The 24,008-nt window shown below is 39.9% G+C and overlaps 2 protein-coding genes across 2 annotated transcripts in view; one reads left to right on the top strand and one right to left on the bottom strand.

Annotated features, from left to right (window-relative positions):
* The window catches only part of RGS20 (regulator of G protein signaling 20), a 73,782-nt gene extending 61,473 nt beyond the window's left edge, over positions 1 to 12,309 (top strand). The window contains 3 exon segments of the mRNA XM_046017955.1: positions 2,192 to 2,278; positions 8,561 to 8,795; positions 11,561 to 12,309. Coding sequence (XP_045873911.1) covers positions 2,192 to 2,278; positions 8,561 to 8,795; positions 11,561 to 11,749 — 511 coding nt within the window. The 3' untranslated portion in view covers positions 11,750 to 12,309.
* A 7,819-nt stretch (positions 12,310 to 20,128) lies between these two features.
* TCEA1 (transcription elongation factor A1) overlaps positions 20,129 to 24,008 on the bottom strand; it is a 43,785-nt gene continuing 39,905 nt past the window's right edge. Inside the window, exons 9-10 of the mRNA XM_046022134.1 lie at positions 23,483 to 23,554; positions 20,129 to 21,732 (exon numbers count right to left, since the gene is read on the bottom strand). Of these exons, the coding sequence (XP_045878090.1) occupies positions 21,724 to 21,732; positions 23,483 to 23,554 (81 nt within the window). The 3' untranslated portion in view covers positions 20,129 to 21,723. The remainder of the gene's footprint in view (positions 21,733 to 23,482; positions 23,555 to 24,008) is intronic.

Genomic DNA, 24,008 nt, shown 5'->3' with positions numbered 1-24,008 from the left:
TTAGAAATCTTGTTTCAAATTCATCCTTTCTTTTTCTCTTTGATTTTTCATACCCATTGTGTATTGATGTTTTCTGCTTACAAAAGAAGCCTAAGAAGTCAAGCAGTATTTATGCTCCTACAATGAGAACACCCTACAGATGCCTCTTAAGTTTGTTTTTGTTTCAAGAAACCATTATTTACTGAAAAGAGGGGGATGGCAGGGATGGGGTGGCTGGGGGATGGACACTGGGAAGGGTATGTGCTACGGTGAGTGCTGTGAAATGTATAAACCTGATGATTCACAGACCTCTACCCCTGGGGCAAATAATATGTTATATGCTAATAATAAATAAAAAATAAATAACATATTGTGAAGTTGAAACATTAAAAAAAGTAATAATAAATAAATATAAAAGTAGGCAAAAGATCTGAGTGGACAGGTCTCCAAAGAAAACATATAAAGAGCAAATAAACACATGAAAAACTATTTCATCTTGTTAGCCATTAGCAAAATGCAAGTTAAAAGCACAATGAGATACCACCGCCTACCCCCCGAGATGGTAAGAATAAGACAGACGCAAGTGTTGACAAGGACGTGGAGAAACTGAGTCCCTCCAGCATTCCTGGTAGGAATATAACATGGTACGACTGCTTTGGAAAACAATGTGCGACCTCCTCAAAATGTTAAAAATAAGAGTTACCATAGGAAAGCATTTCCACTCCAAAGTGTCTACCCAAGAGAAATAAAAACAAACATCCACAGAAAAAAAATCTAGTACATGACCGTGCACAGGAGAATTATTTGTAAATAGCCCAAGAGTGCAAATAACCTAAATGTTCATCAGCTGATGGATGGATAACAAATTGTCATATCCATACAAGGGAAAGTTAGTAAGCTGCAAAAAGTAACGAAGTACTGATACACCCACTACAACATGAATGATACGTAAGACCATGATGCCAGGTGACAGAAGGCAGCCACCGAAGACCACGCGCTCTAGCATTCAGAAGAAGCGTGTCTAGAGAGACAGAGTCAGTTCGCGTGTTTCTGGGGCAGGAGGACGTGGGATATAGGGGGTGATGGAGAGGAGCTGCTCTTCAGGCCTTCCTTTCAGAGTGATGAAAACGTTCTGAAGTTAGATTGTAGTGATGGTTGTACAACCCTGTGATTACGCTACAAACCGCTGAACTGTACACTTTAAACAGGTAACTTCCTGAGGTATAAATAATGCTCAATAAAGTAATAGCCTTGATAAGTACAAACAGGAACCAGTTAGGAGATGAGATGAAAACTGCATTTGCAATAACAACACAAACACTTGGAATAAGTGTACAAAGAGATGTATAAGATGTATACAAGGAAATTTAAAGTCTCCTGAAAAATACAATAAATTTTGTTTGTATGTTTTCCTCTAACACGTCTTCCAAGTATACCTATAAATATTTGAAACCTCCATTTTGGATTGGAAACACAAACACATTTTGCCTAGAGAACGTACACTATTTTTCAAGGTGCAGAAATGAGATGAAAACCCAAAACATCCCTGATAACCTGACTTTTTTATTACTTTCTAATGGACATGTTTTTATGAAAATTACTATTAATGAGGGTGCCTGTGTGGCTCAGTCGTTAAGCATCTACCTTTGGCTCAGTTCACGATCCCAGGGTCCTGGCGTTGAGCCCCGCATCAGGCTCCCTGCTCAAGCAGCCTGCTTCTCCTTCTGCCTGATGCTTCCCCTGTTTTTGTTCTCTCACTCTGTCAAATAAATAAAATCTTAAAAAAAAAAATATTAATCTAAATGTAAACTCTCCCTCAACTAGTGTAGACCATAACATTATAATTTACTCTGTTAATATTTTAGCATCATACTTCTGGTTTCTTTTTTTTTAAATATTTATTTATTTGAGAGAGAGTGAGCACAAGTGGGGGGCAGAGGCAGAGAGAGAGGGAGAAGCAGGCTCCCCACTGAGCAGGCAGCACAACAGGGCTCCATCCCAGGACCCCGAGATAATGACCTGAGTTGAAGGCAGATACTTAACCGACTGAGTCACCCAGGATCCTTACTTTTGGTTTTCTTAAGAAAACCAGTCAGGGTCAATTTTTTTCAAGAAAAGAAAGAAATTCTACGTGGTGATCTGGAGTTCCCTTTAAAATATTCCTCGATGCAGAATTATCTCAACTGACATGGAAATGTCTTGTTTCATGCAGTCTTACTGTTAGAAACCAAGAAGAACAGAGACCCAGGAGGCCCTCCTATGAACTCAGAAGAGAAGACCTTCCAACCTGTGAAGAAAGGTAAATCTCATTATGGTTTAGCTCACTAAACTGACAAAAATGCCAGACTTATTGTTTTGATTTTTTCGGCATTGTAACAGTTTCTCTAACTGCAATTTAATAGTATCAAATCACAATGTGGCATCCCATTTCCATTCTGCAGAGTTCATTGTGTGACAGGGAGAAAAACTGGTTCCATTATAAAGTTCATCCCTGCTAATCACAAATATAAATTGATGCTTCTTGACAAAATGTGACATTATCCTATTTTCATATGATAGACTTTTTTTTTTAAAGATTTATTTATTTATTTATTTGACAGAGAGAGATCACGAGTAAGCAGAGAGGCAGGCAGAGAGAGAGGAGGAAGCAGGCTCCCCGCTGAGCAGAGAGCCCAATGTGGGGCTCGATCCCAGGACCCTGAGATCATGACCTGAGCTGAAGGCAGAGGCTTAACCCACTGAGCCACCCAGGCGCCCCATGATAGACTTTTTAAAATAAAAGACCGTAGTGAAACATATATGTTTGATTTTCAGGAAAGTTTTAAAAGTCCATTTTTTTTCTTAACTAATAAGTTTTACTCTAGCTAATGTAATACTATATTCATTTTAGTATTTTGAAAAAAAGTTGGGAAGAAAACACATAAAATTACATTCCATAATATCAGATTTTAAAATTATCTCTTTTTATCCTGTATTATTATTTTTTTTTTTTTTGGTCATTATCCTGTATTATTAATTGGCTTACTTTCACTTACCCATTCTAATACCTTTTCTTCATATTATACCTATATTATCACATATACTGGAAAAATATCCTAAAAGCATTGTTCAAATAGATCTTGTATTAAATTGCTTATTTTTGAGGGGAAAAAACAAGTAGACTAAGAGGAGGTTACTTAACTGTTTCTTTTTCATTCTTTATCTTATTTATCCTTACCCAGATTTTTCAAAGTCTGGGAAGCATATTAAAATCATCCACAGTCTGGGGCACCTGGCATACTCTGGAGGAGCTTAAGACTCTTGATCATTGTGAGTTCAAACCCCATGTTGGGTATAGACATTTCTAAAAAAAATAAGTAAAAACTTTTGAAAAATATTCCACAATTTATGAGTTTGTTTAAAAATAACTTTTACCAAGGGACATCTGGGTGGCTCAGTGGGTTAAGCTCAGGTCATGGTCTCAGGGTCCTGGGATTGAGCCCCACATTAGGCTCCCTGCTCAGTGGGGAGCCTGGTTCTCCCTCTGCTCCTCCCCCCACTTGTGGCACACTCTCTCTTTCTCTCTCTCTCTCTCAAATAAATAAATAAAAAGTATTTTAAATAGCTTTTATCTTGAGGCACCTGGCTAGCTCAATTGGAAAAGCATGCAACTCTTGATCTCAGGGTTAGGGAGTTCAAGTCCCATGTTGGGTGTCAATTACTAAAAAAATTAACGTTTTTTAAAATGGCTTTTATTTTATATATTCTGCTGTGTTGTATTCTGTACCAAAGCTTTGAGGCTTTTATGTCTGGAACCAGAATGCCTCGTCAACGCCTGACTCTAACCATCCTGACAGTGAGACCTTAGGCACTTTACTGAGAAGACACACTCTGCCTCAGTTTCCTTGTATGTAAAATGAGGATCACAGTTTACTGTTGGCTATTGTGAGCCTGGCAAGCATTCAATAGATGTTGGCCATTATTTGTTCTCAATCAAATTCCAAAATATGAAATGACTTTATCCAACATAGTGCTTTTCATTTCCAATTCTACTTAGATATTAATATTATTCTTATTGCATTTGCCTCATATACCTTTGCCTATTTGTTCTTAATTTTTGTAATATTTTGTATGATTTGTATGATCGCTGAAAATAGCATTATGTTAGACTTTGGTCCCATAGCAGTCTGTCTCTAAATGGGGAATTAGAATTCAATGACATTGGGTCAGTTATTTTGATGACAACTGGTAAATTTAATCTTCTAGCATATTCTTTGATTCCTTATAATACCTCTTAATTACTTCCTTAATTTTGTTTGGTTTTGGTTTTGCCTATTTGAACTGTGCCTTCTTTGCTTTTAGGTCCTTTAGTAATGCATATTGCTTTCTCTTAAATATTCTTATCTATTTGTTTGTTCCTGTGTGTTTGTTTTTAAGTAGGCTCCACACCAAATGTAAGGCTCGAACTCACAACCCTGAGATCAAGAGATACATGCGGTACGGACTGAGCCAGCCAGGCACCTCTGCTCTCTTATTTTTAAAAAATGTACTAGCAATTGCCTTTAAGTTTTTCAGAATCATCCTTTAATATGTATTTCTTAAAACTGACAGGAATAAAAAAGTATCTTTTGACTCCTCATATTTAAGGAACATAATTTAGGATACTTAGCCACACCAATTTAACTTTCTGAAAAAAATCCAAGATTTTTATGTAGCTTACTCTAAGCTACTATTTTTAAATTATGTTTTCAACATCTTTTAAAACATTTTCTTTCAAAACTAATTTCCCGGGGCACCTGAGTGGCTCAGTGGATTAAGCCGCTGCCTTCGGCTCCGGTCATGATCTCAGGGTCCTGGGATCGAGCCCCGCATCGGGCTCTCTGCTCCGCAGGGAGCCTGCTTCCTCCTCTCTCTCTGCCTGCCTCTCTGCCTACTTGTGATCTCTCTCTCTGTCAAATAAATAAATAAAATCTTAAAAAAAAAAAAAAAAACTAATTTCCCTAGATATAAAAGGATACTTTGTTTTCATACACAATGCTTTTTTGCATGATAAAAAGTCTACCCACTATAAAAATAAAACACATGGGGCGCCTGGGTGGCTCAGTGGGTTAAAGCCTCTGCCTTCGGCTCAGGTCATGATCCCAGGGTCCTGGGATCAAGCCCTGCATCAGGCTCTCTGCTCCGCGGGGAGCCTGCTTCCTCCTCTCTCTCTGCCTGCTTCTCTGCCTGCTTCTCTGCCTAGTTGTGATTTCTCTCTGTCAAATAAATAAAATATTTTAAAAAAATAAATAAAACACAAACACTACAAAAGTTTTGCAATAAAAACTCAATCTTCCTTTTTTTCTAGACCTTGTCCCAATCTCCAGATATAACTGCCATCATGGGGTTTTTTTTGTAATATGTCCTCAAAGGAATTTTCTATGCATTTACACATAGTTGAACAGAAATGGGATCCAACTATACACAATTAAGCTAATTTGGAAACTAAACTTGAACCTATTGTTTCAATATCCCTTTTTTGGGGGGTCTGCTCACTCCCTTCTCTCTATAATCTATTTTCTCTGGTCTTAAACCTTTCATGTATGCTTCACTGCTGGTCCATTATAATCCATCTTCAAGATGTGGTTTCAAGGGGTGCCTGGGTGGCTCAGTGGGTTAAGCCTCAGCCTTCGGCTCAGGTCATGATCCCAGGGTCCTGGGATCGAGCCCCGCATCGGGCTCTCTGCTCAGCAGGGAGCCTGCTTCCTCCTCTCTCTCTCTGCCTGCCTCTCTGCCTACTTGTGATCTGTCTGCCAAATAAATAAATAAAATCTTTTAAAGAAAAAAAAAAAGATGTGGTTTCAAGAAAAGGACATAGAATTTCCACTGTGAACCTCTATATATTGTGAGTGTGTTTTTTTTTTTCTATGACCTTCACACAACTAGGACAAGTAGCCACATACTAAATTTGGGGGTATACATCTTCTCCTCTCCAAACTAAATACAGAATTTTTGGCAGTGTGGCAGAGTATATCACCGGAGGGGCTTTCCAATGTGGAACAACAGATTTTGCATTATTCCAAAGCTTTTGCATCGCTGGAATCCTAGAAAGTAAGGAAAATGACAAAGTACCTGCAAAACCAAAGCAAATTTAAAAAGTAAGCAAAAACCTGAGAGGTGTGACTGCTAAGCACAGGAATGAAGGGTTTTCTCTGAGAACAAGTACAGAGCAGGGTGGGGACAAGGTGTTGAAACTGAGATCCCAGATTAAGCCCTGATTTATGGAAGGAGCCCAGGTAGTTCTGAGCCAGTTAGACCTCCTAGATCTCCGGAGAAGCCAACACACGACCTTGCTGGAAGAAAGAAAATATCCCCAATTTGACTCTCAGTTTTCTAAAGAGTAAGACCAACCAGAATCTAAACTAAAACTGAAAGGACACAACCTACAACCCATGACAGTCTGTAGAAAGGACGCTTGGATTTAGAGCCCAGAGGACTTCAGATATTAGAATCATCTATAAAAATATATAAAATAATGGTTTCTGAAGCATATAAAGCAATCAAAGATGGAATCACAAAAATAAGTGAGCAGAATCCAACTATCAAAAGTGTCCAGGAGGACTGTGAAGTTGTACTATAGTTTTGCATGATGTCACCTTGGGGACACTGGACAGATGACACATGGGATCCCTCTGTATTATTTTTTCTTATTTCTCTGTTTTTAATATTGTTTTTCTGAGGTCAGAAGTCTACACTTTTCTTGAGGCCAGAAGTCCAAAATCAAGGAGTCAGCAGGGCCATGCTCTCTGATGGCTCTAGGGGAGACCTCTTCACTCTTAGAGCTCCTCTGATGGCTCAGGAGTCCTTGGCATTCCTTGGCTTATAGATGCATCATGCCAATCACAAGACCACCCTTCCCCAGTGTGTGCCTGTCTCTGTATACATATTCCCCTTTGTTGTTTTTTTTTCCCTTAAGATTTTATTGACTTATTAGAGAGAGAGAGAGAACAAGCAGGGGGACCAGTATGCAGAGGGAGAGGGAGAACCAGGCTCCCTACTGAGCAAAGAGCCTGGACTGGATCCCAGAACTCCGGAATCATGACCTGAGCCCAAGGAAGAGACTTAACCAACTGAGCCACCCAGGCACCCCCAGATTCCCCTTTGTATAAGAGTATCAGTCCACCAGGCGCCTGGGTGGCTCAGTCATTAAGCATCTGCCTTCAGCTCAGGTCATGATCCCAGGGTGCTAGGATTGAGCCCTGCATCGGGCTCCCTGCTCAGTAGGAAGCCTGCTTCTCCCTCTCTCACTGTGTCTCTGTCAAATAAATAAAATCTTTAAAAAAAAAGAAGAATATCAGTCCACTGGATCGGGGCTCATCTTAATCACCTCATCTTAACTTAGTTAAATCTACAAAGACTCTATTTCCAAATCCAGTGACATTCTGAGGTACTAGAGTTACAATGTCAACATATCTTTTCTTAGGGGATAGTACTCAGCTCACAACACCCTCCTACAAAATAAACACTAAATTCAATGGGTTTTTACAGATTGGTTCCACAAAGCAGTTCTGGAATTAATCATTCCAAGGTTATACAGGTTGTGTATAATTACCCAAATGTCTCGGAAATCAATTCAACATGGATACCGAAATCAGATGAGGACAGTACAAGATTGGGAAGTTGGAGATAAATCCTGAGTACTCAGGAACTCTGGCCACATAGAGCCATGCGGGCGAATCTTCGAAACTTAGTGTGGGATGACAAAAGCAAGCGGCAGAACAAAGAGTCAGCCATTTTTATGAAGTGAAGAAAAAAAAACACTGAAGGATATATTCTTCAGGGATACCTAAAGGGATACATAAACACGATGAAAAGGAAGGTGGAGGGGAAGAAATTATTTAATAGGGATCATTGTTGGACAGATGATGTTTTCTGACCTCAATATAATTAAAATATAAGTAAAAATGAACTAAACCAGTGTGGGTCCAAAGTCCAACCCAGCAGTTCCCTCAGGGTGGCGGAGTCAGGAGAACGGGGTGCGGCCAGGGGACCCCAGGAGGGCGGCTGGTGGTGAGGAGCTGGTTCTCACAGGGAATACTGAACTCCAGGGTGTGTTTGTTATCACCCTTTAGAGCTCGCACTTATGTAACATATTCTTTCCCCTTTCTCTGTAAAATTCTTTCTCAAATTTTAAAAACCACAAGACACAGCTCTATGGCTGTTCTGGAAGGTAGTATGCTAAGGTCTGATGTACTTCTGTCACAGGCGACTGAGAAGCCTTGGTCAGATGCTTCTAGGATTTTTCTTTACTTGTTACGATTTTAAAACTTTGTCAGGACTCATCCAGATGTAAATAAGTACATTCTTAGCAGTTCTAACGATCGGTCTGCGAGCATTTAATGGGCAACAGCCGTGCACTCCAGCTGGACAGCTGGAAAGGATCATACTCATGTGTTTTTGCCAAGGGCCTATGGAAGTGAGCACAGCTCTCTCCCTTCCTAAAAGGGCCGAGCGGCACATTTTCATCCTCAGAGAGGAAAAGGGTATGTTTCTAGTGGGGAAATTCAAAGTAACTACTGATAACATAGCTCCCTCTTGCCCCTTTCTTTCCATCTCCGCTAAGCCCAAGTCCCACCCTGGAGGAAGTGAATGCCTGGGCTCAGTCCTTCGACAAGGTAATGCTCACTCCAGCGGGAAGGAATGCTTTTCGGGAATTCCTCCGAACAGAGTTCAGTGAAGAAAATATGCTTTTCTGGATGGCATGTGAGGAACTGAAAAAGGAAGCTAATAAAACGGTCATTGAAGAGAAAGCAAGGATAATCTACGAAGACTACATTTCTATTCTATCTCCTAAAGAGGTACGTACCCCCACAAAGGGCTTCCTCCCGGGAGGCCCTTGGTAAATGAACCGCGTCAGTGTAGGGTCACCGGGCACAGTGACAGCTGGTCAAAACAGAGATGACCTGCACTCGTACTATCCAGATGCCTTTGACCGTGGTCCCACACGCGGGCTCTCCTGTGGGCCCTGAAACCTGTGAAAGACTGTGCCTCTTTCTGGAAAAAGTATTCCTTTCACCAGATTCTCCAGAAGGGGGAGTCTATGCATTTTATTGTAAACACTGTTTAAAAACAGTAAACCCTGTAAGCATTTCTTTAAAATTGTCCTTTTATTCTGAGCACCAGTATTTTTTTTTTTTTAGATTTTATTTATTTATTTGACAGAGAGAGATCATAAGTAGGTAGAGAGGCAGTCAGAGAGTGAGAGGGAAGCAGGCTCCCTGCTGAGCAGAGAGCCCGATGTGGGACTCGATCCCAGGACCCTGAGATCATGACCCGAGCCCAAGGCAGCGGCTTAAACCACTGAGCCACCCAGGCGCCCAGCACCAGTATTTTTTACAGGTATTTTTATTTGACTAGAAGTAGCCTCACTAATACGAGACAGAGCTTTTCCCTGAGGTGTCCTTCCCTTAGAGCAGAGATTGTCCGAGAGACATCAGCCAAGCTTCCATCCCCTCAGTTTTCGTTCCTTCGTATCTAAAATCTGTGGGGTCAGGGTGATCCAAAACCCAGCTCCTTCTTTCTTATTTTTTTTTTTAAAGATTTATTTATTTGAGAGAGATCACGTGAGTGAGTGGGAGGAGGGCCAGAGCGGGGCAGAGAAGAGAGAATCTCCAGCAGACTCCCTGCTAAGCATGGGTTGTGACCTCATGACCCTGAGATCATGACCTGAGCCGAAACCAAGAATCAGAAGCTCAACCGACTGTGCCAAGGCAACCCTAGTTCCTTCTTTCTTAAAATTCCAAGTGGAACTCCAAATTCTGTATATTCTTGCGTGGAATAGTAAGGTTGACCAGGGGAATTCGTGGAAGCAGATCGTAAAAGCCTGATTGTAAACTTCGGACTTAGCCTGAGTGCCTGGCCAAGTCAATGCTGGGTCTGAAGTTGGAGTGTCAGAATGGGGTTTGCTTTAGAAGGAGCCCTCTGACCAAACAGCGGGGTGGTGTGAAGGGGCACTCGGGAGATAGGAGACCAGTTAGGAGGCCAGTGAACCAATCCAGCAGGAAACGGTGAGTGACCCCCCAAGGGTCTTGGCAGAGAAGAGGGACGAGGTGGACAGGTCTGAGAGGGGTTAAAGAGGCAGGGTGCCTGAGACTTTGTGACTAAACACAGAGCCAGAGGGAAAAGGATGAGAGGGACTTGGAATTGGATGGAAATAAATTGTTCTCTTACTCCACAAGCTATATAAGAAAGAGATCCGGAGATGTTGGCAATCTGCGTTGAATGCAGAGTTGGTCTTTGAACAACACAGGGTTGGGGGCACTGACCCCACACAGTCACTAACCTGTGTGTAACTTTGACTCCCCAAAAACTTACCTACTAAGAGCCTACTGTTGACCAGAAGCCTTAGTGACAACACAGCCAATTAATACATACTTTGTATATGTATTCTATACTGTATTCTTCCATAAAGTTACAGAAAAGAAATTGTTACTCAGAAATCATAAGAGAAGAATATAATTCAAACCCATGTTGTTCAAGGTCAACTGTCTTGCGTTACCTATGGATGGGCACAAGGGGCTTTCCAGGAGAAAAGTGGGTATATGCATCTGTAAAGTCAGACCACTGAAGTCAGTATTTACTGATTCAGCTAGTCATATTTTCATGTTCATACGAAAGAGTAGCATGTGCATTGTACAGCACTGGAACTATCATGGCCCCCTGGGGCAGAGCTGGTCCGGCCAAGGTCCTTCACACGGAAGAGAAGATGTGTGAGCTTGGCTCTGCAGCCTGTAGGCATGTTTGTCTGGCATCCTATGGGGAGAGTCGGAGCCCAGTAGCTTGCTCCGGTCTGAGACCTTTTCTAGGATGAGGAAAACATCAAAGAAAGAAGAGCCAATGTCTCCTAAGGACTTAGTGAATTCCAAGCACTTTAAATAAATTCTCATTAAGCCCCCACCAATCACCATTATTCATCACCATTTTCCTCTTTATGGAGGAGTTCATTAAGGTGCAGCTTACTTTGTCCCAGGCCCCACAAATAAGCAGTGACACATAGCTGGGCTCTAAACACGGGCCCTGTGCTCTTAACCCTTCCACAGTGCTCTGAGTTAGCATCCATTTACCAGCCAGCCTCATGCTCATTCCCAGAAATCTGCAACTGTGTTTTCTACCTGGCCACAGCCCGGGACCTCGCGGGGTTAGACCTAATGTTATTAGGAAATTAGCAAGTCTGTTCACACTACCTTCTTTCTTCAGAGGACACAGTACAATCCATTTAAAGAAGGAAAACAATGTTGTGGTTTTCTAGAACAGTGTGATCCCACCAGCACTGCCTAGAACTTGTGACAAATACACCTTTTCAGGCCCCTCCCCAGACCCACTGAGTCAGAAGCTCTGCAGGTGGGGGCCAGCAATCATTTAACAGACACTCCAGGAGCTTCCGATGCTGCTAAAGCTTGAGAACCCCCTGCATTATGTGTTCCGTTTCTTTTTCAGCAATTTAGATTTTTGGATGACTGTTTGGTTTGGGATTTTTTAAAAAGCAGAACAAGCCATCGTGCGTTGGGGATGGATTTCCAAAGAGAATATGTCTAATACCACTCTTACGTGTTTCTACTGACAGGTCAGTTTGGACTCCCGAGTAAGAGAAGTCATCAATAGGAATATGGTGGAGCCATCCCAACACATATTTGATGATGCACAACTCCAGATCTACACCTTAATGCACAGAGACTCCTATCCCCGGTTCATGAACTCTGCCCTTTATAAAGATCTGCTTCAGTCCTTAGCTGAGAAATCAGTTGAAGCATAGGATGTTATCAAATATATTTATTATTAATAAAATAATAAAAGAACTGATGGACTACATCTAGTACAGGGAACTTATAGGTAGTAGTACCTTCTACTAGAGTAATACTTGGGCTGTTTTAATAAACAGATGCTTCCTTTTACAGAAGCCTGTGTATTCACAATGTAAACTGTGGCCACCTGTACTGATACTTTCGGGGGAAAAGTGGGGTATGGCTGTCTTAGAAAAAGATAGGATAGTTACATTTACGGTCACTGCAGCATGTTGTCAATGGCGACGGTCACTGCAGCATGTCGTCAATGTCGAAGGATACTCTAGAAGACTCCTACTGCCTGGGGCACGTGCGTCCATTGGAGCCAAGAGGACTGCCTTTGTTTTGCATGAGTGCATTATCTGATGACTCTCCTCCTAAAGAAAAGGCATTCAAGTGTTTCCTAGCTACTCCTTCCTTCCGTCTGACTGCTTTGAATATTTTGCTTCTCAGTGCCATCACAGGACCCAAATTCCCATTTTATAAAGATGTGTCACCACTACTTATAAAATGGAATTCCGCTTTTATCTTAGAATCTGTGTGTGTGTGTGCACGTGTGTCTCTAACGGATAATGAAAGTACTGTGTTCTTAAGTACATCAGTCGCACCTGTTTGGTAAGAGAAGTGGTGTTTAGAAAATGCATTTGTTGAAAAGTTACCATGATTTTACTATCAGAATCTGCCAACTTAGAGAACGAATTTTTAATTTGCAACTTAGTCCCGTTCATAATGGAACTTTCAAGTAAGTGTATTTCCATTTTTATTATTCAAAGAAATATGGGCGGTGGCTCAGTGGATTAAGCCGCTGCCTTCGGCTCGGGTCATGATCTCAGGGTCCTGGGATCGAGCCCCGCGTCGGGCTCTCTGCTCTGCGGGGAGCCTGCTTCCTCCTCTCTCTCTGCCTGCCTCTCTGCCTACTTGTGATCTCTCTCTCTGTCAAATAAATAAATAAAATCTTTAAAAAAAAAAAAAATAAAATAAAAAATAAAAAATAAAGCACAAGAGTTTTATCTCCATTTTTATTCCACATGTTAAATGTTGGGGACTATAAGATGTAGTAAGTACAGAGATCTGCAAGGTATCATTTAGCTACGAGGCTAGGATTCGGATTTTTTTTTCCTTAAAGATTTTATTTATTTATTTATTTGACAGACAGAGGCACAGCGAGAGAGGGAACACAACCAGCAGGAGTGAGAGAAAAGCAGGCTTCCCACTAAGCAGGGAGCCCGATGTGGGACTCGATCCCAGGACCCTGGGATCATGACCTGAGCCGAAGGCAGACGCTTAACGACTGAGCCACCCAGGCACCCCAGGATTCTGATTTTCAGACCCCACTATTTATAATTGTAGGCACATGAAATAACTTTAACAACTTCTGGGTAAATCTAGTAGTTTGTATCCCTGAGTCATCCTGAAGAAACCCATCACTGCAATGAATGGGAAAGACATCCAAAATCTGGAACAGTTTGAGTAGTGGTTTAGAAATTACAGGGGCGGGGCGCCTGGGTGGCTCAGTGGGTTAAGCCGCTGCCTTTGGCTCAGGTCATGATCCCAGGGTTCTGGGATCCAGCCCCGCATCGGGCTCTCTGCTCAGCAGGGAGCCTGCTTCCTCCTCTCTCTCTGCCTGCCTCTCTGCCTACTTGTGAACTCTGTCTGTCAAATAAATAAATAAATCTTTAAAAAAAAAAAAAAATTACAGGGGCGCCTGGGTGGCTCAGTGGGTTAAGCCTCTGCCTTCAGCTCAGGTCATGATCCCAGGGTCTTGGGATCGAGCCCCGCATCGGGCTCTCTGCTCAGCGGGGAGCCTGCTTCCCCTCTCTCTCTCTGCCTGCTTGTGATCTCTGTCAAATAAATAAAATATTTAAAAAAAATAATTTACATGCAAAGGGCCCATGGCAGGCTTCATTCGGGGGGGAGTTCTTTCCTTCTGGTTACCCTCACCTGGCCTGACGATTTCTACATTACTCTCTTCAAGCCACAGACTAAGCCCCTTGTCCTCAGTGAAACATCTTAACCTACTTTATGGTGAAAGTGGGTCCCCACCCACTTCATCTTCCCATGTAACCTACAAATATATCTGGATGGGCATCTGTTCTCACCTCCGTCAGTCCAGTGCCAGAGCATAATGGGCTCTTTCCTCCTTTTCAAGGCACCCTTATATGTGCCTTTAATGCCATAGTCTACAGCCTCATTTTTTCACTAGACAGAGGACATAATTGTGATTGGGGTTATAAACTCTGCCCTCTGGTTTACATGTAAGTAAGGATGATAGGTGTCCATGGCCACTACGGTATACTGTAGCAAGTACTAGAACAGGGAGGAACTGAGAGAACTCTTGAGTGTCTACAGAAGATTTTGGCAGAGGATGTGAGGGGGTGGGTGTGTGTGTGTGTTGGGGCCGAGTTGTAGGGAAGGCATTTGTAACTGAAGCAACCCCATATGAGTCTAGTTGCAAACATGCAGTGTATGAAGTGACTGTTAAGACAGATAAAAGATGTCAAGACATCAGTTGGATGTCTCGACCTGGGTGGTTGAGATTTTAGGCTGGAGTATTTGGGATTTTCCACACAGATGAATAAGATTGCTAGAAGAGTTAGAGTATGAAAAGAGCTGAGGGTAAATCCTGGCATCAATGCACCAAGAAATAAGAGTTTCCAAAGAAAATTTAGAAGGATTTGCCTTCTCAGTTCCATTAAGAAAGTGGGGGATATGGCAGCAAATGAACGGTGGGGGGCACTCCACTCTCTATTCCCTCATGCTGTGTCCTCAGTCTGACCTTGAGATTTTCCCACACCACGTGGGTCCTTGGGTTCCCCAGTTCGAAAGGAGCCTGTATAACATAACTGCTGACTCCCCTTCCTTTCCCATTAGACTCCGCACTCCCACTGTCTCCATTTGCTCATCTCTGCATGTGCTTCTTGTACCTCGGCAGCGCACCCACCCATGTGGCGGGATCTCCACCAGCCCAGCCTGACACCACTGCACTCCCAGTTGACTGCCCAGCTCTCTGCCGCTGCCCATGCCTCACTGGAAACACAACTTTCTTGTCTTCTGTGAGGCTTTTGCTGCTCTCTGTGTCGTCCTCTTCTCCCTCTGCTCCCTTGCAGCCAGTGGGGGCCACAGCCGCCAAGACAGACTGCTGCTCACTGCTTGATGGTGGGTACGTAGTCTTTCTGGGCCTCTTTCTTCGCCTATACAAACGGGGATAATAATGGTACCTTATCCCTAGCATTGCTGTTTAGATTTTTTCCCCCAAAGGCGACAGAAGTTTACGGAGTATAGTGGAAGGGAGCTGCGGGCCTGACATTGAAGGAGACTGCAGGCTTGCTGTGCAGATTCAAGCCAAACCATGTGGGGGCGCCTGGCTGGCTCAGTAGGGTACAGGATTCTTGATCTCAGGGCTGTGAGTTCCAGCCACGTGTTGGGTGTAGAGATTATGTAGAGATTATTTAAAATCTTTAGGGACGCCTGGGTGGTTCAGTCAGTTAAGCATCTGCCTTGGGCTCAGGTCATGATCTCTAGGTCCTGGGACAGAGCCCCAAATGGAGCTCCCTGCTCAACCAGGAGTCTGCTTCTCCCTCTCCCACTCCCCGCCTCTCCTCCTCCCAATTGTGCACTCCTTGTACTCTCCCAAATAAAATCTTATATATTTTTTTTTAAAGATTTTATTTATTTATTTGACAGAGAGAGATCACAAGTAGGCAGAGACAGGCAGAGAGAGAGGAGGAAGCAGGCTCCCCGCTGAGCAGAGAGCCCAATGTGGGGCTCGATCCCAGGACCCTGGGATCATGACCTGAGCTGAAGGCAGAGGCTTTAAACCACTGAGCCACCCAGGCGCCCCTCTCCCAAATAAAATCTTTAAAAATAATAATAAAAATGAAATCTTTTTTTAAAGACAAAAAAAACCCTAACCCATCTAAAATACATTAAGCAGTCACTGGATGTTAGTTATTGCTGTTATTGTCTACTAAATGCCATGGCCTCCAAGGATTAGGCTTTGGCTTACTTTTCTTACTAATCTATATAGTTCCCCTTCTCATTGTTTAAATTACCGCCAACACGTTCATGGCTACCAGATCAGGACCTGGTGTAGACTTCCTCAAGCTCTTCATAATCAGCTGCCTGTTGGACATCTCTCTTTGTATATCCCACAGAGTGAAATTCATCTTAATTCTGACTTGTCATCCTGCTGCCCCTCTCCCTCCAAGCCTCACCCCTACCTATCTCCCCAATTACCCAGCCAGTCACCTAAGCTCTTCTCTAAGTGCTAATTTCTCCCTTGTTTCTCCTTGCACAGTCAGCAAGCCCTGCTGATCTTAACCCCCACCCCTCTCTACAATGCTAGCCTTCACTCAGTGAACTGTCATTCTTTTAAGATTTACCTCACACATCACTGTCCAAAGGAAACCTTACCTGACCTCTTGATTCATACTTCCATTTGGTGCCATTCTTTAGTATTCTGGGATTTTCCTGTTATCATCTGAGTTTACCAATTATGTCGACCTATCTGTCTTTCCCATTAGACTATAAGCTCCAGAGGCACTGAAAATATACTTTACCCCGTATCTAGTTAAAAACAGTATTCTGTTTGTATATTTGTAGAGTTATGTATGTCTGGAGAGTTATAGCATGAAACTGGAATTCCCATAGTTAATAGAACAAAAATTCCATGCCAAATTTATTTCACAATGTATCACATCTCAGAAAGAGATCATCACAGCCCATGTGGCTATAGAGCTCACTACCACTACAAATCAATCTGGTGGGTAATAGCTAGTGACATCTATATATATGAAAGAATCCTGGAGCAGTCCCAAAAGGTTCATACAAATTCAGTGTAATTCTAAGGTTTTTAAGAATTCTTAGGTAAACTCTGGAGGGATTATTTTGTTGGGATAGATGACGCTCCATTTGGGAAAAAATGGCTACATAAACAAATATAAGTTCCAAACTGTTTAAAGAAAAAAGAGAACATTATTAGAATATTGGAAGAAAACATAGGCCATACTTTTGTAACTCAGATGGAAAAGGTCCTCCTCAGCAAAACAGAAAACCCAGAAACCATAAAATACTAATAGATTGGATTGTATGAAAAAACAAATTAAATTCTGTATCACAAAGACAACATAAAAAGAATTAAAATACAAATATCATGGGGCGCCTGGGTGGCTCGGTGGGTTAAAGCCTCTGCCTTCAGCTCAGGTCATGATCCCAGGGTCCCGGAATCGAGCTCCACATCAGGCTCTCTGCTCAGCAGGAAGCCTGCTTTCTCCTCTCTCTGCCTGCTTCTCTGCCTACTTGTGATCTCTGTCAAACACATAAATAAAATATTAAAAAAAACCCACAAATATCAGGCTATAAAACCGTAAAGATTACTATGCAGAATGCATTAGGAGTACCTACAAACTAACACGACAACTCTGTAGAGTAAAAAGGAAAGACACAATAAAAACAGAATTAGCATAATAAATCAACTGGCTAGAAACAAGAAAAGATGAGCAAAATAAATACAAAAAGATAATCCTATGAAATCGAATTAAAATGAGAGGATACTGGTTACTATTTCCTCCCTAGATTTGCTCAAGCCATAAGGTTCAATACCCCGTATTATTGGCAAAGGTGTCAGGAAATGGGCCTTTATATCCTGTTGACAGGTAGATAAACTAGTTTGACTTTTTGGAAAGCAATCTGGCAATATCTATCATATAAATGCACATGTCCATTAGCTAGCCAGCTAAATTGTTAAGAATCTATTCTACAAAACATCAAAACAATGGGGAAGAGTCTTTTTTTTTTTTAAGATTTTATTTATTTATTTGACAGACAGAGATCACAAGCAGCAGAAAGGCAGGCAGAGAGAGGGGGAAGCAGGCTCCCCACTGAGCAGAAAGCCTGTCTCAGCTCCATCCCAGGATCCTGGGATTGTGACCTGAGCTGAAGGCAGAGACTTTAACCCACTGAGCCACCCAGGCGCCCCTGGGGAAGAGTCTTTAAAGGAAATGTTATATATGTGCATAGACTACTCTACAGTGAAAATGAATCCCATGTATCTATATCCACTCAAAAGCAGTGTTAGGTCAACAGTTTAAGGAAAAAAGCAAATTCTAGGACATATATATGTGTGCCTTTATGTTAATAATGGCCATTCGAGGGGCGTCTGGCTGCCTCAGTGGGTGGAGCATTCCACTCTTAATCTTAGGGTCATGAGTTTGAGCCCCACATTGGCCAGAGAGACTTTATTTTTTTTTTTTTTTTAAGATTTTACCCATTTATTTGACAGAGAGATGCAGCAAGAGAGGGAGCACAAGCAGAGGGAGTGGGAGAGGGAGAAGCAGGCTTCCCACCAAGCAGGGAGCCTGATGCCCGGCTCAATCCCAGGACCCTGGGATCATGACCTGAGCCAAAGGCAGACACCTAATGACTGAGTCACCCAGGCACCCCCTTAATTATTTTTAAATGGCCATTCTAAAAAAACTCCCTCACTGACTGAGATGGGTACTGCTTCAAGGCCTTTACAAATTATTGTTTGGCCCTTCTTACTCACAATTCTAAGGGAGGATGGTATTACCCTTTACAGAGGTGACTTTCCTTGCTCTAAGTCTTACAGCTAAAAAATCTGCGCAGATCAAAAGCCTGTGCTCTTAACCACTATGCAACACTGATTCCCTAGGAAAAGAACTAGAAAGCCCAGTATGAGCACATACACACAAATACAGACACAGAGAAAATTACAGAGCCAGGGAGATCATTTTTAGTTCATGATTTTGACCTAAAAAGACAAAGGTAATAAAACCAGTTTCATAGGTGGTAGTTAAAAGTAGCCTTGACCAATCTCTTCTGCCCTCATGACTCACGAAGGCTCAGGTAGCCAGTTTTTCTTTTTAAAACATAACATGACAAGTATTTATTAAAAATCAGTCTTCATAAAAAAAATAAACTTAAAAAATAAAAATCAGCCTTCATATATAAAAATACTACTACTGTCTTAGATAAGGCAGCTTTTTTTTTTCCTCCACTAGTTACTGAATTTGGAGCTAAACCATCTAAGCTTTCTTTCCTGGTATGTGCATAAGCAAAAACTTCTATTTTGAGTCATCTAAAGTACAACAGTCACCAAACAGGATTCTTCCTGAATAATGCCAACTTAATCTCATGGGAGATGAAGTTGTGGCCTTGGCATTATAAACTATTGACCTGAATTAACTGTCCCAGTGGATACAGTGGAAAAGCAAATAATCAAAATATTAACTAAAAGAAAAGTAGAAGTTAAAACTTGATTAGCCTAAGAATGAGAAGTCTGAGTAAAGGAGTAATTATCTACTTAAGCATAAAAATTTTTTAAATTAACGGTATGGTGACTACAGTTACCAATGCTATATCGTATATTTTGGAAGCTGCTAAGAAAGTAGATCTTAAAAAGTTCTCATCAGAATAAAGTATTGTAATTTTGTGTAGTAAGTGATGTTAACTACTTATTGTGACATCATTTTGCAAAAATACATATACTGAATCATTATTGTACACCTAAAATTTATACTATATTATATGTCCATTATATTTCAAATCTTTTTTTAAAGGGAAAGTAGGATACCTGGGCAGCTCAGTCAGTTAAGGTGTCTGACTCTGATTTTGGCTCAGGTTATGTTCTCAGTGCTGTGATATCAAGCTCTACATCAGGCTCCAAAATGGGCATGGAGCCTGCTTAAGATAATTCTTTCTCCATCTCTCTCTGACCCTACCACCCCACAACAAAGAAATAAATAAATAAATAATAAAGTTTTTTAACAGGGAGGAGATTAAGCATTTGGTCTTATGGACTTGTTCTGATGAATTTTAAAACAGGATTAGGACTGCAATCATTAAGAGGGGAAATAATGGACAGTATAGTGAAAAAAATCCCGAGGTAAATCAGGCTGATAAATAACTTGTGACTTTAACTGCCCTTCCAGATCACTTATGCTTCTTCTTCAATTACCTGGATATCTCAGTAATACTCCCAAAGCTTTTCATATTCTGATAGCAGTACTTTTATTTAGAATCATTTTACATTTACCCAATTCAAATACTTATCCAAAACAATTTAGGATTTTTAAAAATTTTTTTCAGTTGCTTGTTACAGAAATCTATCTGAAACTAGCTTAAACACAAAGGAAATTGATTGCCTTGCATAAGCAGGAAGTCCAGGGTGGTTCTAGCTCTTTACCCCCTCACACCCCTCCCTGCTCACACCCACATGCCCATACTCTCTCTCTAAAATAAATAAATAACCACCTTAGTAGTTGGGGGGGAAAAAACCTCTGAAACATAAGGTAGAGCAGGTCTCAATATCTAAATAAAATGACAAAATGTGATACATGTTTAATAACAAGAAACTTTATTGAATTACAAATTTAAAAACGGATCACTTAATTTAAAAGTGTGACTATTTTAGTTTTATTCTTCCAAAACTCATTCTTCCAAAAATGCACTTTATTTTTTAAGTGATAAAGTTAATCTGTGAAATAACAAAGTAGAGACAGGATGGTACCAGTGGGCCAATGCTCATATATGGGGTCCTAACATGAAACTTTAATGTTGCTTTCTGTATTACATCAAATTGATTTGCATTTAAAAAAAATGGGAAAAGGGAGCAAAGGGGAGTGCAAAGCATGTACTGAAGTCTTCCTATAGGAGTATGATAGAATACAGATTTAGCATGATAAAATGTGGCCTTTGTAAAAACAGCCTTTAAGATGTGCTAGAGCAAGTGTACCCTAAGGAACATTCCCTAAGGAAATCATTTTTTCTTATTCCTAACAAAACAAATGGTACACATGTAAAAAAAATAAATTTTAAGTGTAAGATCTGTACTGTAAAACCAACTGCATTATAGCCCATTTATTTGGTTTGTTGAACAACCTCATTCATGGTGTAACAGAAAAAGACCAAATTCAACTTAGGACAAAAATATTTTCTATCAACCTCCATATGGAAAGACCACAGCTTTAATGATTTATATAGTCCTTAAACTTAATTCTTGGTCAGTAAAGATTTCCAAATCAAAAATCAAGTTATATCTATTTATAGTAACTATACTGTACTAAAATGCTAGTATTTCCTTCCAAGTTTGTCTTCCTATGAGGGGAAAAATGGTCAGACGCTTTCATTCTTTGCCTATGCTGGGATTTATGAAAAACCTACTAAACTACAACAGTGTTCTGCAAAACTAAAATGCAACTACAAAGTCAAACAGGTAAATAAACAACAAAACCAAACTTATTTCAACAAAGTCAAGTCATGTTTCCGAAAGTAAAATCTAGTAAGAAAAAGTCATAAACATGTACAAGAAATGATTATCACAGTTAGTTACAAATGCAAAATAATATCTAATTATCCCAGACTTGTGAACATAATAATTAAGATAATCTCATAGGCTAGTTCAAATATTATGTACAATTTAGATAAGCTGGTCAAGTATTATCTGAATACACACCACATCTGATAAACTTATATTACCTTTTCTCCTCCTTTACTATTTGCGGGTATGTGCCAATATGGGGGAAAAATATAATTTCTATTTTTATGTATTAACTGAGAAGAACAGTATTCCTACTGTGTGTGTTTGGACTTTTAAAAAGTTAAGGTTCATTTTCCTCTCAAAAGAAAAAAAAGTAAATATAAATTGCCAGAAGTTTAACTGATAAGAGTTTAATATCAGCTTACTATAAAAATGAAAAAAAATGTTTTGAAACAGATACCATACAATTATTATGTGGTCTCCCTACTGATCTGAAACTACAGAAGGCATTTAAGGAAGGAATGCTATGTCAAAAACCAAGACTAACCCAAGGGATGTATGTTACTTTAAAAATCTGATTTGCAGGTAAACTAGATGCTTGGCCTAGTTTTAAAGCTAATTACAAAATCCATTTTTTAATGGTCCAGACACTTTGCCATTTCTTCCAACTCAACAGAACTGTCAAAAAAAAAAAAAGAGAGAAAAGTATTTCATGAGATCTTTAAATACAGACAATGGGGTGTACCCCACCCCCCATTTAACATAGTATATACCTTATATTGATAAAAAAAAGAGGCATTTTTTTAAAAGATGTTGTACTTCTCAGACATGAACAGACACCTATCCTACATGTTTGACTTTTCCAATTTACAATCGGTAGGAATATATAACTAAAGAAATACTATCAATTTTTTTTTATCAAGGTACCCTTCTACTTAATGTTTTTAGGTTAAAAAAACAAATTAAAAAAAAAAACTGAATTCCAATCTTGAACTTCTAAAGTAAGCCATCCTTGGGCATCAGCTTGCTACATTAAGTTGGCCTTTCTTAAATCCAAGAAGTACTATGGAACTATACTGCAAACTGCCTGTATTCAAAACCAACTGTAATATGCCCCATAATAATAGAAATCATCATCATCATCACTATCATCCATTATGTAAAATAAATCTAAGGGCTATCTGGAAAAGCCAGACTTGCTCAACAGAACTAAAAATAATAAAAAATAGGAATGTCCCTCTCTTTAACCTATGTAAAAAACTACCAACTCAGGATGGAAAACACTACTTCAAATCATGATGACACTCTCAATACCAGTAACCTTCCCAGCTCGGAACTACATCTTTGTATATAATAAAATGAGTACTGGTCTCAACCTCTAAAATAATATCTAGGGCCAAACCTATACCATATTTGTGGAGCGTATTCTCTCATTGCCTAGCAATTTATTCATTTCTGACTTTCAGAAAATGTTTTAACTTAGGTGAATAATTCAAAAGGGCTAAATAATTCAAGAGCATTAAAGGGCTAAAGCTAAGTATAGCTTAAAAAAAAAAAAAAAGACTCACAAAAGCTTCACAAAACCAATAAATGCAACCATTTTTGGAATACCAACGATTATCAGGCACTTTTTAAATATAGTATCTGTACTCTTCACTATAGCCTATGATGTAGATATTATTTACACTTAATATGTGAGAAAATTACAGTTCACTAATGATAAGAAGCAGAGTTCAAAACCTGTTTGGCTCCAAAGACTATACCCCTACCACATGAGTCTCCCCAAATACATACCCCTAGCACTCGCATCTCCATTAACAATAAAAATGGTCTCAGAAGTGATTCTTCTCCCAAGTTTAAATTATATTTCTGTGGCTCACATCACTCAAAAAGGGATCATTTAAATAACACACACTTGCCTGTGCGGGGCTCATTCAAAAGTACATAGGCGATATGAAGTCTCACTGAAAAGCCTACCAAACCATGACAGTGCTCATCTGTTAATTCCTAAAATAAACACTAAAACCACCCTGTTGGATTTCAACAAAGTAAACTTTGCAGAATCAAAATCTATGAAGACAAGTAATACCCAAAATCTCTGAAGACAGATCTTCCAGAAGTACAAGAATCAAAGCAATTAAATGAGTATAGTATATACAGAACTATAATACAGTAAGTGCAGTTAAGATTCAATCCTGTTACTCCCACACCAAAACCGTATGAAGATAGGAAAATTAAATTAACATTCTTCATTTCTAATAGAGTACAATATAGTATATTCCTTTACAAATGGTTTGTCATGGACTTCAATAGTACTAGACAGCATGAGCAGATGTATATATTTAGATACCTAGGTAGTCTTATGAAAAGATGTGAAAAAAATCTATTATAAGTGGATAAAATATGAATATAAGAAAGTGTCATATACCTTCCATCGATTTCCACATTCATTGCAGACAACAAATGTTGTCATCGGTTCATCAGCACTACGAGTTTGTACCTACAGCAAAATCAAGTGAAAAATATTATTTTTTAAAATACTATAAAAAGTTTGACCTATATAAGAACATTCTACATTAAGAGGGACAGTAACCACAACAGTACCGTAATAAAATGTATAAGAGCCTGAAACAAGTTCAAATAAGTAATGTCAAAAGGACACATATTTCAAAACTTTATTTTTCTAAGTCATTGTTTGTCTTTCATGTTTAATTTATCCCAGATAAGTGGGAAAACCTTCTAAAGTCACACATACTTTTTATAAATGGCTAATAAATATTTAAAAATTTCATCATCACTAAGAAGCACAGAAATGTTAATTAAAAGATACATCAATCTTCTCTTATAAATTAGCAGAGGTGTAAAAATTATGAATATTTCATTCTGAAAAATATAGACTGTCACAACCTTTCTAAAAGTTAGGCAGCAACAAAGTAAGAGCCTCAAATATCCAT

Source organism: Meles meles, chromosome 1, assembly GCF_922984935.1.
Source record: "Meles meles chromosome 1, mMelMel3.1 paternal haplotype, whole genome shotgun sequence".
Lineage (NCBI taxonomy): Eukaryota > Metazoa > Chordata > Mammalia > Carnivora > Mustelidae > Meles > Meles meles.
The sequence above is the reverse complement of the archived record's forward strand: the minus strand, read 5'-3'. Positions and strand labels throughout refer to the sequence as shown.